The sequence below is a fragment of the Salvelinus namaycush genome, chromosome 40 (genome assembly GCF_016432855.1).
Source record: "Salvelinus namaycush isolate Seneca chromosome 40, SaNama_1.0, whole genome shotgun sequence".
In the NCBI taxonomy this organism is placed as follows: Eukaryota; Metazoa; Chordata; class Actinopteri; order Salmoniformes; family Salmonidae; genus Salvelinus; species Salvelinus namaycush.
In genome coordinates, this window is record NC_052346.1 from 17,942,629 (window position 1) to 17,955,507 (window position 12,879).

At 45.3% G+C, this 12,879-nt stretch overlaps 2 protein-coding genes across 2 annotated transcripts in view; both read left to right on the forward strand.

Moving 5' to 3' along the window:
* fmnl2b (formin-like 2b) overlaps window positions 1-459 on the forward strand; it is a 30,401-nt gene extending 29,942 nt beyond the window's left edge. Inside the window, exons 25-26 of the mRNA XM_038979557.1 lie at window positions 166-295; window positions 380-459. Coding sequence (XP_038835485.1) covers window positions 166-295; window positions 380-459 — 210 coding nt within the window. The remainder of the gene's footprint in view (window positions 1-165; window positions 296-379) is intronic.
* Window positions 460-2,549: 2,090 nt separating this feature from the next.
* ccdc14 (coiled-coil domain containing 14) lies at window positions 2,550-10,061 on the forward strand. Its single transcript, XM_038979877.1, has 11 exons — window positions 2,550-2,806; window positions 2,972-3,027; window positions 3,643-3,715; window positions 3,864-3,936; window positions 4,017-4,160; window positions 4,258-5,247; window positions 5,447-5,585; window positions 5,773-5,855; window positions 8,196-8,339; window positions 8,576-8,708; window positions 8,862-10,061. The coding sequence occupies exons 1-11, from the start codon at window positions 2,777-2,779 to the stop codon at window positions 9,658-9,660; spliced, it is 2,664 nt and encodes an 887-aa protein (XP_038835805.1). The 5' UTR covers window positions 2,550-2,776; the 3' UTR covers window positions 9,661-10,061.
* The last annotated feature ends 2,818 nt before the right edge of the window (window positions 10,062-12,879 follow it).

Here is a 12,879-nt window from a genome sequence, read left to right on the forward strand (position 1 = left end):
CCAGTGTCTGTTCTGTGAAATGGAAGGACTGATGTTTTCTCTTTCCCTCTTTTTATCGCTCTCCATCTTTCCTTCTCTACTCCTCACACATACATTGATTCACCAACACATATCTACTTTATTTCTACCTCTCTCTCACACACACACACACACACACACACACAGTCCCCGTCCAACCGTCCAAAGCAGCGGCAGCCGGAGTCCCTGATCACAGAGCTGAGGAGGCGACAGGGCGGTAAAGACAGCAGACATGTCTACGAGGGCAAAGATGGGGCTATAGAGGACATCATTACAGGTAGGCACACACACACAGGCACACACACACAAATACACACAGTAGTTTAGTGCTGTGTTTTGATTGGCTGTTTTTTGTCTGCAGTGCTGAAGACCGTCCCTTTCACTGCCAGGACGGCCAAACGCAGCTCTCGCTTCTTCTGTGATCCCACCCACACTGAATAACACTGCTAAACTCTCAGAGAGAGATATAGAGATGGTAGAGATAGAGATGAGGGAGAGATACTGTTGGAGAGAGATATACAGGGTAGAGGGGAGAGAGAGGGGTGAGGGAAAGCTAGGTGGGAGAGATAAAGGGGAATAACAATGCGATAGAGAGAGGAGAGAAGCGTGGGGAAAAAGAGAGGCAGTTAGAGAGAGGGGAGAGAGAGAGAGAGAGAGAGAGAGACGGACCCAGCCTCTGGAGTAGTGACTCTACCAGAGAGAAGCTGAACTCTGAACTTTGAACTCTATAGCAAGACAGACATCAAGATTACCTGTGACCTCACCTGTCTGGTCTGACATCACTGCCCCCCCCCACCCCCTCTGTGTTACTTACACATGTTATGAAGCTTCTTCGCTGATTATTACTGTTTATAACCCTCCCATAGCCCTGGAATCAACCTGCAACCCACCATGCACTTTGACTTTCTGTCCTCTAAACCCAAAGACTGTTGAAGGGTGTTGGGTGAGAGGGAGGAACTTGATACGCGATGACAGTGACTGCACATTTAGTAGCAACACAGTCTGGTCATTTAATAGCTACATAGCATTGCCAGTTTATCAGTTAATAGCAGACATGACAAGCAAAACAGAACAGCAAAAATAAACTGTTGTTTTTTGTCCAATTAGTATTAGTGATGTACAGTATGTGTCTCTAAAGCTGTGTGATGATGTCAGCAAATGACATGATCGCTGTCATAGGATATTGAGAAGGGAGGGGGAGAAGTTTGAAGAGTTTCTTCTTGTTGAACATTCCAACCAATTCTAATTGATAATGACATCACAAAGGGTTCTTAACCCACTCCTATCCAGCTGTAAGATGCCAGAATTGAACACTGAGAATGGTGTTCGAAAAGCTCACTCCTACAAGGTTCCCTCTTCTCTGTCTGCTGCTGTGTGACAGTGAAACTTGTACAGCGCTCACTACATTCACTACATTGACTGTGTTTACTATTTACTACCTTTAATACCTTTAACCTCCAACAGGGTTTTTTTCAAAGCTCAGGCCCTCCAGTTCCTCAGTCCTGCTGGTTTTCCTTTCTCCCTGGCACTTGATTGATCGTTTAATGTTACTGATAATGATTGGCTGCAGAGTGCACACACACCTGGTTTCCCAGGTAGAAATCGGTCTCTGATTAAGAGAAGTATGAAAACCAGTAGACACTGTGGCCCTCGAGGACAGGAGTTGATACCCCATACTAACCTAAAATAAAGGTCCCTGTCTTATCCTTGCCTGACCATCCAAAAGTCCCAGTCTGTTTCTGCGTTATAGCCAACTGACTCCTTTGTTGTGATCTTGTCAAGGTGAGGTAAAGGATGTAGTGTTCTTGAATGCAGAAAGTCTGGCACCTAGGCTACCACACCACCAATGATCTTCCCTGGCTCATGGGACCAACTTTTAGGGAGACTCGAGAGGGATCGATCCATTTCATTAAAAAATCATTAAAAAAAATGAACTGCAAAAAACAACAACAGCACAATACTTTTCTACGTGTATATATATTTTCTAGGGAATCCCGCTTGTTGCTTTTATCCCCCACTCCCACCCCTGCTGTTTGTCAGTGTTGATGTTCATTCTTAATCTGCACTCGTTGTGTAAATAAACTGTATCCAGTCAGACTGTGTGTCTCTGTGTGTTTACCACTGGAAGACCCTCACTAGTAACATTGAACATATATATATATATCATACCATTTCTTTCCATAGTAAGATGTACATTAATCCAACAACACAATATATTATTTGTATCACATATTCCCAGGAAACACTTAAAAAACGCTAATGGTAATAAAACAATCATTGGCGTTAAATTGTATCATCTCGTCTCCATGGTGACACCGAATTCAGCGTCGTCAGACCAACATTTAGGGAGGAGGGAGGGGGGGGGGCTACATTTGAGTGACATTTGCTTCATGCAATCCATAAACTGGATATTACGACATCAGCTTACATCCGCCAATAACATTCATTAGATATTTGGCAGCGATGTTTTCATTGGTCACGACGTTACTTTCCGTTTCAAACAAAACCCGCCGGTTCCTGTTTATTCTAGCGCCAGTAAAAAAAAAAAAAGAAGCTAATAATAACTGTAATAAAAGCTTCAACGTGACAACATCAACTAGTTTCGCTCTAGATAGTCAGTCAGAGAATGCTTCAGACATTTTGTGCACTCAAAGCTAGTGCAGTTTGCAGATAGTTGATTAGGGCTACTCTTGAAAAGAATTTGTTAGCTACCATCGTTTTTCTTCCTTCCATTTGGACAGCAGTTGACTAGCCAGCTATGCCAAAGCAAGGGCTTGCTAGACACAAGGTAAGACATCTCAGCTATTCACAATGTGCCTGCGAACTCTTATCTGTCTTGATAATGACTGTAGTTAGCCTCATATGGTGGTGTCTAGCTTTTTCCCCAAGCCTCCCAGGGAAAGGACACCATTTTAGAGCGTATTCAGATTCAGCCCCTGTTTTTGACTGACAGGTGATATCCTCTGGAAGACTGACTGGAGGTGGGAGGGGCCAGGGCTCAAAGAAGAGGTAAGTCGTTTAGCCCCGGGGTCTTCAACGAAGTCCGGAGGACCGCACAAAAGTATTTCCTCGCCGCAAAAAAAATCGGAAATATAGTCCTCTGTCCATCGTTTTTGGAATTTCCAAGGCTCCTTGACTGTCTAGCTTTCATTTCGGTTATTATTAGCGAGCAGATTGGCATTTGTTGTCATGAATCTTGCCCTGGAGGCAGCTCTGTAGAGTGGCATAAAATTCAGATTTTAACCTAAACTTAACCACACTACTAACCCTAATGCCTAACCCTAACCTTAAATTAAGACCAAAAAGCACATTTTTGTTTCATTAATTTTTACAATGTAGCAGATTTGGACTTTGCAGCTGGCCCATCTAGCGGAAAATGCTCAGTTCTGTCTCCAGGGAAAGAGTCATGACAATAAACATCAACCTGCTATTAGTGAACTGGACACAGTCAAGAAACTGTATGAATGTAGGTCCATTATCATTTCTACAGTTTCCATTTGGTTTTTGTCAATTTAAAGTATATTGAGTTTGTCCGTCCCCCAAGGTAAGAGAACACACGGGACTGATAAGTCACATCCCTGTTGCAGAGTGTCATTATATCCATTCACTGTCACTGTTCTGTAGGGGAGCAGGGCGTCCACTAGTAACTTCTACTGAGCCGGCTTATTCCCTCTACTCCACAGACTCAGAGGACCAGGTAATAACACATCCATAAACAGTCAGTAGCAACGTTAATAACAAGCCTATAACAAGTTAATAACAAGCCTATTTGTGTCTTATATTAATAAGAGTTATAATCCCCTAACAGTGATTGTAAGTTGGTTTGCATCTATGCTCTCTCTAAGGTGACAACCATTCACAAGGGTCTGGATCAGTGTGCTGCGCTGCTCAATGTCATTCTCCAGGCAGAGACGGCAGGTACCAGTCAACTATTTCCTCTGTTTCCACAGAACATTTACATGTCTAGCTGAAGTTATTGACCAGTGTTTGTGTGGTAGAGGCCAAGCCAATCTCCCTCAGGGGAGCAGGGAAGACTCGACCCGCCAAATCCCGACCGCTGTGCACTCTGGGAAAGGAGAGGGTAGACACAGAGAGGAGGAAGCAGACAAAGAGACCTGTCACTCAGACTGCTAAAAAAACAGGTGGGACCTGTGTGTGTCTCTGTGTGTGCGTATGTGTGTGCGTATGTGTTGGTGTGAGTGCGTGGTGTGCAACAATGGATAACTCTCTCTGCTCCAGCTCCCGTGCAGAAGACGATCCTGTCATCCCTGTCGTATCCTGGGATGAGGAACAATATTCAGAGTTTGGCCGGAACGTCAGAGCCGGAGTCAGATGCTCGGTTTAACTGTCGCCTGACCACCTCCACCCCCACCCTGAGTCCCCAAAGACTCCCCCCTAACAACACACTCCCCCCAGGCCCCTCAGTCCCTCTAGCCCAGCCTGGAGGCTCCATCATTGGGGTGGCATCAGTCCACCTGGGGGGCTCTACCTCCACAGCTCCGTTAGCTTCTCCTGGAGCTGTAGCTACCTCTCTACCCACAGCCCCTCTCACAGGCCCAGTGCTCTCTCTCCTCGCAGCCCAGCCAGGAGGCTTCGTCTCTGGGGTTGGCGGTCCGGCTGTCCAGGGGAGCTCCAGGTCCTGTAGCCTGCACCTCGGTGCTCCCTCTGTGGAGAGGCGAGCCCTGTCTGCCCCCCTGCCCTCTGACAGCTCTGTGTCTGGAGAAAGTGGACATCCAATCTCTTCTTACTGCTCTCCCTCTCGTCAGGGACCACCAGTACTCTTCTCTGGAATTCACCCCCAACCTCACCCCCTTGCCAACACTCAACCCCAGTCTGCCCCAGATGCTCCATCCCTGGGCAGGGGGGGCCAGCTGGTTTCTACCCAGGATGGAGGGACCTTAGCCAGGGAGGCTTGCGGCCACATGGAGGGTAACGCTGGAGAGGAGGAAGAGGAATGTCCAGTGAGAGACACCAGCGCCCAGACCTGCTTTAACATACAAACACACACCCAGCTGGCATGCACACACCCACACACACACAAAGATCAATTGCCTGTACAGGCATACTTACAACACACACATCCAGGTGTGGCTCCCAACCACACACACTCCTACACACGCATGCCGCTGACGCTGGGCTCTAAGGACTGTAGTCCAGAGGGAACCGCTCGTCAGGTGATGACTGTTCAGTACCTCATTGGAGAGTTGAAGGCTCTGCTCGCTAGCCAAGGTAATCAATCAATCAACCAGCCTGTCAAAATAATCAGTCAACTCCTCAATCAGTCAAAATGACTATTTAATCAAATGTTAATCAAATTCAATCTCTGCCACTCTCTCTCACACTTTCTCTCTTTCACTCTCTCTCCTTCAAACCATTTTCCCTCTCTCTTCCCTCTCTTCCCTCCCTCCTCCCCCCTCCTCCTCTGTAGACAGTGTAGCAGAGCGTCTGGTGTGTGAGCTGGAGCAGACAGTGTCTCTACTTCCTGTCATGGTGGGCAGCTCTAACATCCAGGCTGAGATTTCTCTGGCCCTGCAACCTCTACGCAGTGAGAACGCACTGCTACGCAGGTCAGCACCAACACCCAGGTCCTTGTGTGTGTGTGTGTGTGTGTGTGTGTGTGTGTGTGTGTGTGTGTGTGTGTGTGTGTGTGTGTGTGTGTGTGTGTGTGTGTGTGTGTGTGTGTGTGTGTGTGTGTGTGTGTGTGTGTGTGGTTGTTTCATACAGAAGATGTATCACTTTAACGTGTGTGTTCAGGCGTCTGAGGATAGTGAACCAACAGTTGCAGGAGAGAGAGCGAGCAGAGAGGGAGGCCAGAGATGTCCACTGTGACACTGACGGTAAGATAAACTGCCCGGCTATCTAACCTCCTCTGTCTCTTAGTGTCGGCTGTCTAACCTCCTCTGTCTCTTAGTGTCGGCTGTCTAACCTCCTCTGTCTCTCAGTGTCGGCTGTCTAACCTCCTCTGTCTCTTAGTGTCGGCTGTGTAACCTCCTCTGTCTCTTAGTGTCGGCTGTCTAACCTCCTCTGTCTCTTAGTGTCGGCTGTCTAACCTCCTCTGTCTCTCAGTGTCGGCTGTCTAACCTCCTCTGTCTCTTAATGTCGGCTGTCTAACCTCCTCTGTCTCTTAGTGTCGGCTGTGTAACCTCCTCTGTCTCTGTGTCGGCTGTCTAACCTCCTCTGTCTCTTAGTGTCGGCTGTCTAACCTCCTCTGTCTCTTAGTGTCGGCTGTCTAACCTCCTCTGTCTCTTAGTGTCGGCTGTGTAACCTCCTCTGTCTCTGTGTCGGCTGTGTAACCTCCTCTGTCTCTTAGTGTCGGCTGTCTAACCTCCTCTGTCTCTTAGTGTCGGCTGTCTAACCTCCTCTGTCTCTTAGTGTCGGCTGTCTAACCTCCTCTGTCTCTTAGTGTCGGCTGTCTAACCTCCTCTGTCTCTTAGTGTCGGCTGTCTAACCTCCTCTGTCTCTTAGTGTCGGCTGTCTAACCTCCTCTGTCTCTCAGTGTCGGCTGTCTAACCTCCTCTGTCTCTTAATGTCGGCTGTCTAACCTCCTCTGTCTCTTAGTGTCGGCTGTGTAACCTCCTCTGTCTCTGTGTCGGCTGTCTAACCTCCTCTGTCTCTTAGTGTCGGCTGTCTAACCTCCTCTGTCTCTTAGTGTCGGCTGTCTAACCTCCTCTGTTTCTTAGTGTCAGCTGTCTTTTAGTGTCGGCTGTCTAACCTCCTCTGTCTCTTAGTGTCGGCTGTCTAACCTCCTCTGTCTCTTAGTGTCGGCTGTCTAACCTCCTCTGTCTCTGTGTCGGCTGTCTAACCTCCTCTGTCTCTTAGTGTCGGCTGTCTAACCTCCTCTGTCTCTCAGTGTTGGCTGTCTAACCTCCTCTGTCTCTTAGTGTCGGCTGTCTAACCTCCTCTGTCTCTCAGTGTCGGCTGTCTAACCTCCTCTGTCTCTTAGTGTCGGCTGTCTAACCTCCTCTGTCTCTTAGTGTCGGCTGTCTAACCTCCTCTGTCTCTCAGTGTCGGCTGTCTAACCTCCTCTGTCTCTGTGTCGGCTGTCTAACCTCCTCTGTCTCTTAATGTCGGCTGTCTAACCTCCTCTGTCTCTTAGTGTCGGCTGTCTAACCTCCTCTGTCTCTTAGTGTCGGCTGTGTAACCTCCTCTGTCTCTTAGTGTCGGCTGTCTAACCTCCTCTGTCTCTTAGTGTCGGCTGTCTAACCTCCTCTGTCTCTTAATGTCGGCTGTCTAACCTCCTCTGTCTCTTAGTGTCGGCTGTCTAACCTCCTCTGTCTCTTAGTGTCGGCTGTCTAACCTCCTCTGTCTCTCAGTGTCGGCTGTCTAACCTCCTCTGTCTCTCAGTGTCGGCTGTCTAACCTCCTCTGTCTCTTAGTGTCGGCTGTCTAACCTCCTCTGTCTCTCAGTGTCGGCTGTCTAACCTCCTCTGTCTCTTAGTGTCGGCTGTCTAACCTCCTCTGTCTCTTAGTGTCGGCTGTCTAACCTCCTCTGTCTCTTAGTGTCGGCTGTCTAACCTCCTCTGTCTCTTAGTGTCGGCTGTCTAACCTCCTCTGTCTCTTAATGTCGGCTATCTAACCTCCTCTGTCTCTTAGTGTCGGCTGTGTAACCTCCTCTGTCTCTGTGTCGGCTGTGTAACCTCCTCTGTCTCTTAGTGTCGGCTGTCTAACCTCCTCTGTCTCTTAGTGTCGGCTGTCTAACCTCCTCTGTCTCTTAGTGTCGGCTGTCTAACCTCCTCTGTCTCTTAGTGTCGGCTGTCTAACCTCCTCTGTCTCTTAGTGTCGGCTCTCTAACCTCCTCTGTCTCTTAGTGTCGGCTGTCTAACCTCCTCTGTCTCTGTGTCGGCTGTCTAACCTCCTCTGTCTCTTAGTGTCGGCTATCTAACCTCCTCTGTCTCTTAGTGTCGGCTATCTAACCTCCTCTGTCTCTTAGTGTCGGCTGTCTAACCTCCTCTGTCTCTCAGTGTCGGCTGTCTAACCTCCTCTGTCTCTTAGTGTCGGCTGTCTAACCTCCTCTGTCTCTTAGTGTCGGCTGTCTAACCTCCTCTGTCTCTTAGTGTCGGCTGTCTAACCTCCTCTGTCTCTTAGTGTCGGCTGTCTAACCTCCTCTGTCTCTTAGTGTCGGCTGTCTAACCTCCTCTGTCTCTTAGTGTCGGCTGTCTAACCTCCTCTGTCTCTTAGTGTCGGCTCTGCAGTCGGAGCTCAACGATGCTCACACAAGCCTGCAAGAGCTGCAGCACGGTAACACTGAGCTACGGCAAGCCCTGGTGGACACACAGAGCCAGCTGCAGCAGAGTGAGGCGGAGTGCAGTCGTATCAGTAAAGGTAATAGATGAGGGGGGAACGTACTCAGCTTCTTTTCTATTTTCTATCTAAAATACATGAAGATCAGGGCCTTAAACTGATCCATATTACGCTGAGATTAAAGGATCTCTGAGGTGTCTGTGTGTATTATCTAATATGGATATCATCTCTTTATATAAGTGTGTCTCTGTGTGTCTCTGTGTGTCTCTGTGTGTCTCTGTGTGTCTCTGTGTGTCTCTGTGTGTCTCTGTGTGTAGACGTGCAGTCTGCTCTGGATGAGATGCAGGGCTGTAACCGCAGGCTGCAGGAGTGTCAGAAGGAGAATGCTGCACTGGCCCTCAACACCCAGAAGAGGGAGACAGAGATCCACACACTACAGGACCACCTCAGGTGTGTGTGTGTACTTTCTAATAATTGATTGGAGTTTATATTTTTTACTGACAGTTTTTCTCTCTCGACCTGTCCTCTGTCTGTCTGTTTCTCACGCTCTGTCTTTTCCTCCCGCTCTTTCTTTTTACCCTTCTCTCTCTCTGTCTCTCTCAGAGCTCTACAGGTCCCTGTCGCTGAGTCTCCTGCTGTGACTGACATCCCTACGTCCCGCCTCCCTCTCACTAAACGAGCTCTGGACCAATACCAGAACCAGCAGGGTCCGTCAGACCACCCAGTCAGCCAATACCTGTGGTCGTTGGAGCAAAAGGGGTGTGGTTCTGTCTCCCTGCCCTGTAAAGGCCCTGAGTGCAACTACACACACCAGCAGGACTTCAGTGTGTGTACACCAGGTGGTCAGAGTGTGTGTGCGTCTGCGGATCAGGAAGTGAGTCTGTGTGTGGCTCTGGAAAGAAAAGCCACCCCACCTTTGGCCTTCGCCCCACTGAGAGAGACTGTGAGTTCACCACTTCCTGTTGAGGGGTCACCGCTTCCTGTTATGTCACAGAGAGGAGGGGGGTCACCGCTTACTGTGATGATGTCACAGAGAGGAGGAGGACCACAGGGTCTTCAGAGCCTTAGTGTTGCCCTCGAGAGTTTCCCTCAATTAAAAAGCCTATTTTCTAATCTCCACCAATCAAACGGACTCTGCTCTAATGGCGCTGGACACTCTGACCTGTCCCAGAGTCGCCGTCTGGACATGGATATGGCATCACCGGGCAAGGGGCGGAACTCTTCGCTTGACTCCACCGGCCTCTCCTTATGTGAGGTCAGATCCTTGGCTTCTGATTGGAGTGCATGGTCAAGCTCAACCTTTGACACGCGTGACGAACAGGAGTTCCGGAACGGGCTGGCCGCTCTGGACGCCAGCATTGCCAGCTTGCAGAGAACTATAAAGCAAGACCTCAAGCGATGAGACAGAGACGCACGCACACACCACACACAGCGAGGTAGTCTGAATCTATTCCAATGTAATAAAATAACCAATGTATTTTTTTAGGTTTCTTTTTAATTGTACTTTATTTGAATAAAATGGCAAATTAAATATTTATTCTTTATTCGTTACTATTTCTTCTTTACTTTAAAGACGGGTTAAAACGAAGCACACCCTTCAATGGGGGAGAAGGCCATGTGTTGTGATTCTGGATGGCCAGATTGCTAGCAACAATGACAAGAAACTGCCATGTGGGGAATCGTAAGCTAGTTGTATTTGTTTTTATATCATGTCTTGTTTTGAGATGTTTTGACTGATGTCACGTCAATGCTAGTATGGCTAAAATCCCCTAGCTAGCTAACCAACAACTGTAATGGTGTATTTGAGAGACAAGTGCTCATTGTACAACTTCATTTATGTTTTCAATAAACATTGGAGATGAAATATAGTTGACATGTTATCAACAATCTATGCCAACCCTATCTCTTTTGCCCCATAGTGAGCACGTGTCAGTATTTGATGCTAAACAACCAACCCATCATTTGAATTAAGGGAGAAGGAAATATGATGTATTGTTAAGTATTGAAAACAATGTACTCCCTCCTACAATGAGTCAGGGTTTAATAACACTGATACCTAAAGCCTAAAAAGAAGTTCTGCTCATCCATAACTGGCGTCCATTTTGTCTTCTTAATAATAATGGCTACTACTTGCAAAAAGAATGAAGAAGTCCTGGATGCAATCATTGATGAAACATAGTGTGGCTTTATGAGGAACATACATATTTCTAACAATATCAAGTATTAGACATACTTGACTACTCAGACCTAATAACCGAGGACAGCTTCATATTATTTTCAGATTTTTATAAAGCATTTCACACAGTTGAGCATCAGTTCCTCTTCTGCTCCCTTGAGAAATGTGGCTTTGGGGATTTTTTCTGTAAGGCTATTAAAACTCTATATGAATGGTAACAGCTCTATCAAACTGAAACATGGCACCTCACCTAGATTTGAGTTAAAGAGAGGAATTAGGCAAGGTTGTCCGATCTCACCGTATCTATTTTTATTAATCACCCAACTTCATGCAAATTCTTTAAAAAATAGTCCTGTACAAGGTATTTCCATAGCTGGTAAAGAAATTATAAGCCAGCTGGCTGACAATACTACACTTTTTCTGAAAGACGCTAGTCAGATTCTCATTTCGATCAATGTGATAGAATCCTTTTCCAAAGTATCTGGTCTATATCTTAACATTAATAAATGTGAACTCATGGCTGTTAAAGATTGTGACACCTTCATATTATGGTATTCCAGTGAAAGAAGAACTTAAATATTTAGGCATAACCATTACTAAGGATCAGATGTATGGAGGCTTACTAAATTTTAACCCTCTTGTTAAAAAACCCAGAAGAAGCTAAATCAATGGCTACAGAGGGACTTATCCTTAAAATGAAGAGTCCTAATAACCAAGGCTGAAGGTATCTCTAGACTAACACATGCCGCTCTATCTTTATATCTTGACGGTAAAATAAGCAAGAAGATAGACCAGATGTTTTTCAACTTTCTGTGAGAAACCGTACCCATTACATTAGGAAAACTGTTGTGATGAAGACTTATGAGTATGGTGGGCTGAATTTTCTGGACTACCTTAATTAAAACTTCTTCGGGATCAGTGTCCCTTCCACGGGTCGGTTAAGCTAATGTAGGCTAATGCGATTAGCATGAGGTTGTAAGTAACAAGAAAATTTCCCAGGACATAGACATATCTGATATTGGCAGAAAGCTTAAATTCTTGTTAATCTAACTGCACTGTCCAATTTACAGTAGCTATTACAGTGAAAGAATACCATGCTATTGTTTGAGGAGAGTGCACAATTTTGAACATAAAAAGTTAAACAAATTAGGCATATTTGGGCAGAAATGCAATGGTTCATTGGATCAGTCTTTTTTTATGCACATACGCTGCAATGTATATTGCACCTGGTCTGGAATAATACTTTATGGCCTTTCTCTTGCATTTCAAAGATAATGGTACAAAAAAATACAGAAGAATGTTTGGTTTTTTCTTTGTATTATCTTTCACCAGATCTATTGTGTTATATTCTCCTACATCCCTTTCACATTTCCACAAACTTCAATGTGTTTCCTTTCAAATGGTACCAAGAAAATGCATATCCTTGCTTCAGGGCCTAAGCTACAGGCAGTTAGATTGGAGTATGTCATTTCAGGCAAAAATGTAACAAAAGGGGCGGATCCTTAAATAATACATTTAAGATCAATTGGATAAAACAATTCATAAGAAGTCCCACTTCTATGTGGAAATGTATTCCTCATCATGTCTTCTCTACTTTTGGTAGCCTTAACTTCATGTTGGTTTGCAATTATAATATTGACAAAGTTCCAGTGAAACTCTGCTTTTCATCGGCAGGTATTCTTGTTATGGTCCTTAATTTATAAGCATACTTTTTCTCCACACAGATATTATATATGGAATAATCGGGATGGATATATTGTATAAAAATATTTCTTTGTTTTTAGAATATTGGTTCCGAAATAATATCCTATTGGTGAGACAACTTGTAAATGCAGAGGGTCTTTTACTTAATTCTAAGGAATTCTTATCACCTAAAGATTTTGCAATTGTTTCAGATGCCATTCCCTCAAGTGTTGCTTTATTATTCAGGAACGTGTCAAGACCTGACTAACCTTAAAAGGAAGCATCCTAAGATTAGTTTTTCTTTTAGTCCATCCAACAACAATAGAGCTCTACAAGCCTTGTTTCAACAGGATGTTGTATCTGTACCTTATGTCATGCCTTATTGCAATGGTTTTATTGATAATGTCTGCTGGAATAAAGTTTGGATGTTGCCACACACATACCTACTTATTAACAAAATGAAGGACGTTTCTTTTAAAATTATTCATAAATACTATCCTGCCAACCACTATATGAAGAAGTAAAAAAAATTTTTTTTACCTTTTGTAATGACCACCTAGAAACAGTGTTGCGTCTTTTTTGGCATTGTATTCATGTAATAAAACTGTGGCAAGACATCAGTAGATTTATAATTTATGAAGATTTTACACTATTATGGAGAGATGTGCTGCTTGGATTCTTATTAACTTACGATAGAAATAAGTTGAAACAATTTTGTGTAATTAATTTCATTATTCTTTTGGCCAAATTTCATATTCCAAA

Excerpts from the sequence above, each read along its gene's own strand:
- ccdc14 (XM_038979877.1), top strand. The coding sequence starts at position 2,777 with ATGCCAAAGCAAGGGCTTGCTAGACACAAG. Across the intron at positions 3,028-3,642 it reads GGCCAGGGCTCAAAGAAGAG|GGGAGCAGGGCGTCCACTAG; the intron begins GTAAGTCGTTTA and ends ACTGTTCTGTAG. Across the intron at positions 5,248-5,446 it reads GGCTCTGCTCGCTAGCCAAG|ACAGTGTAGCAGAGCGTCTG; the intron begins GTAATCAATCAA and ends CCTCCTCTGTAG.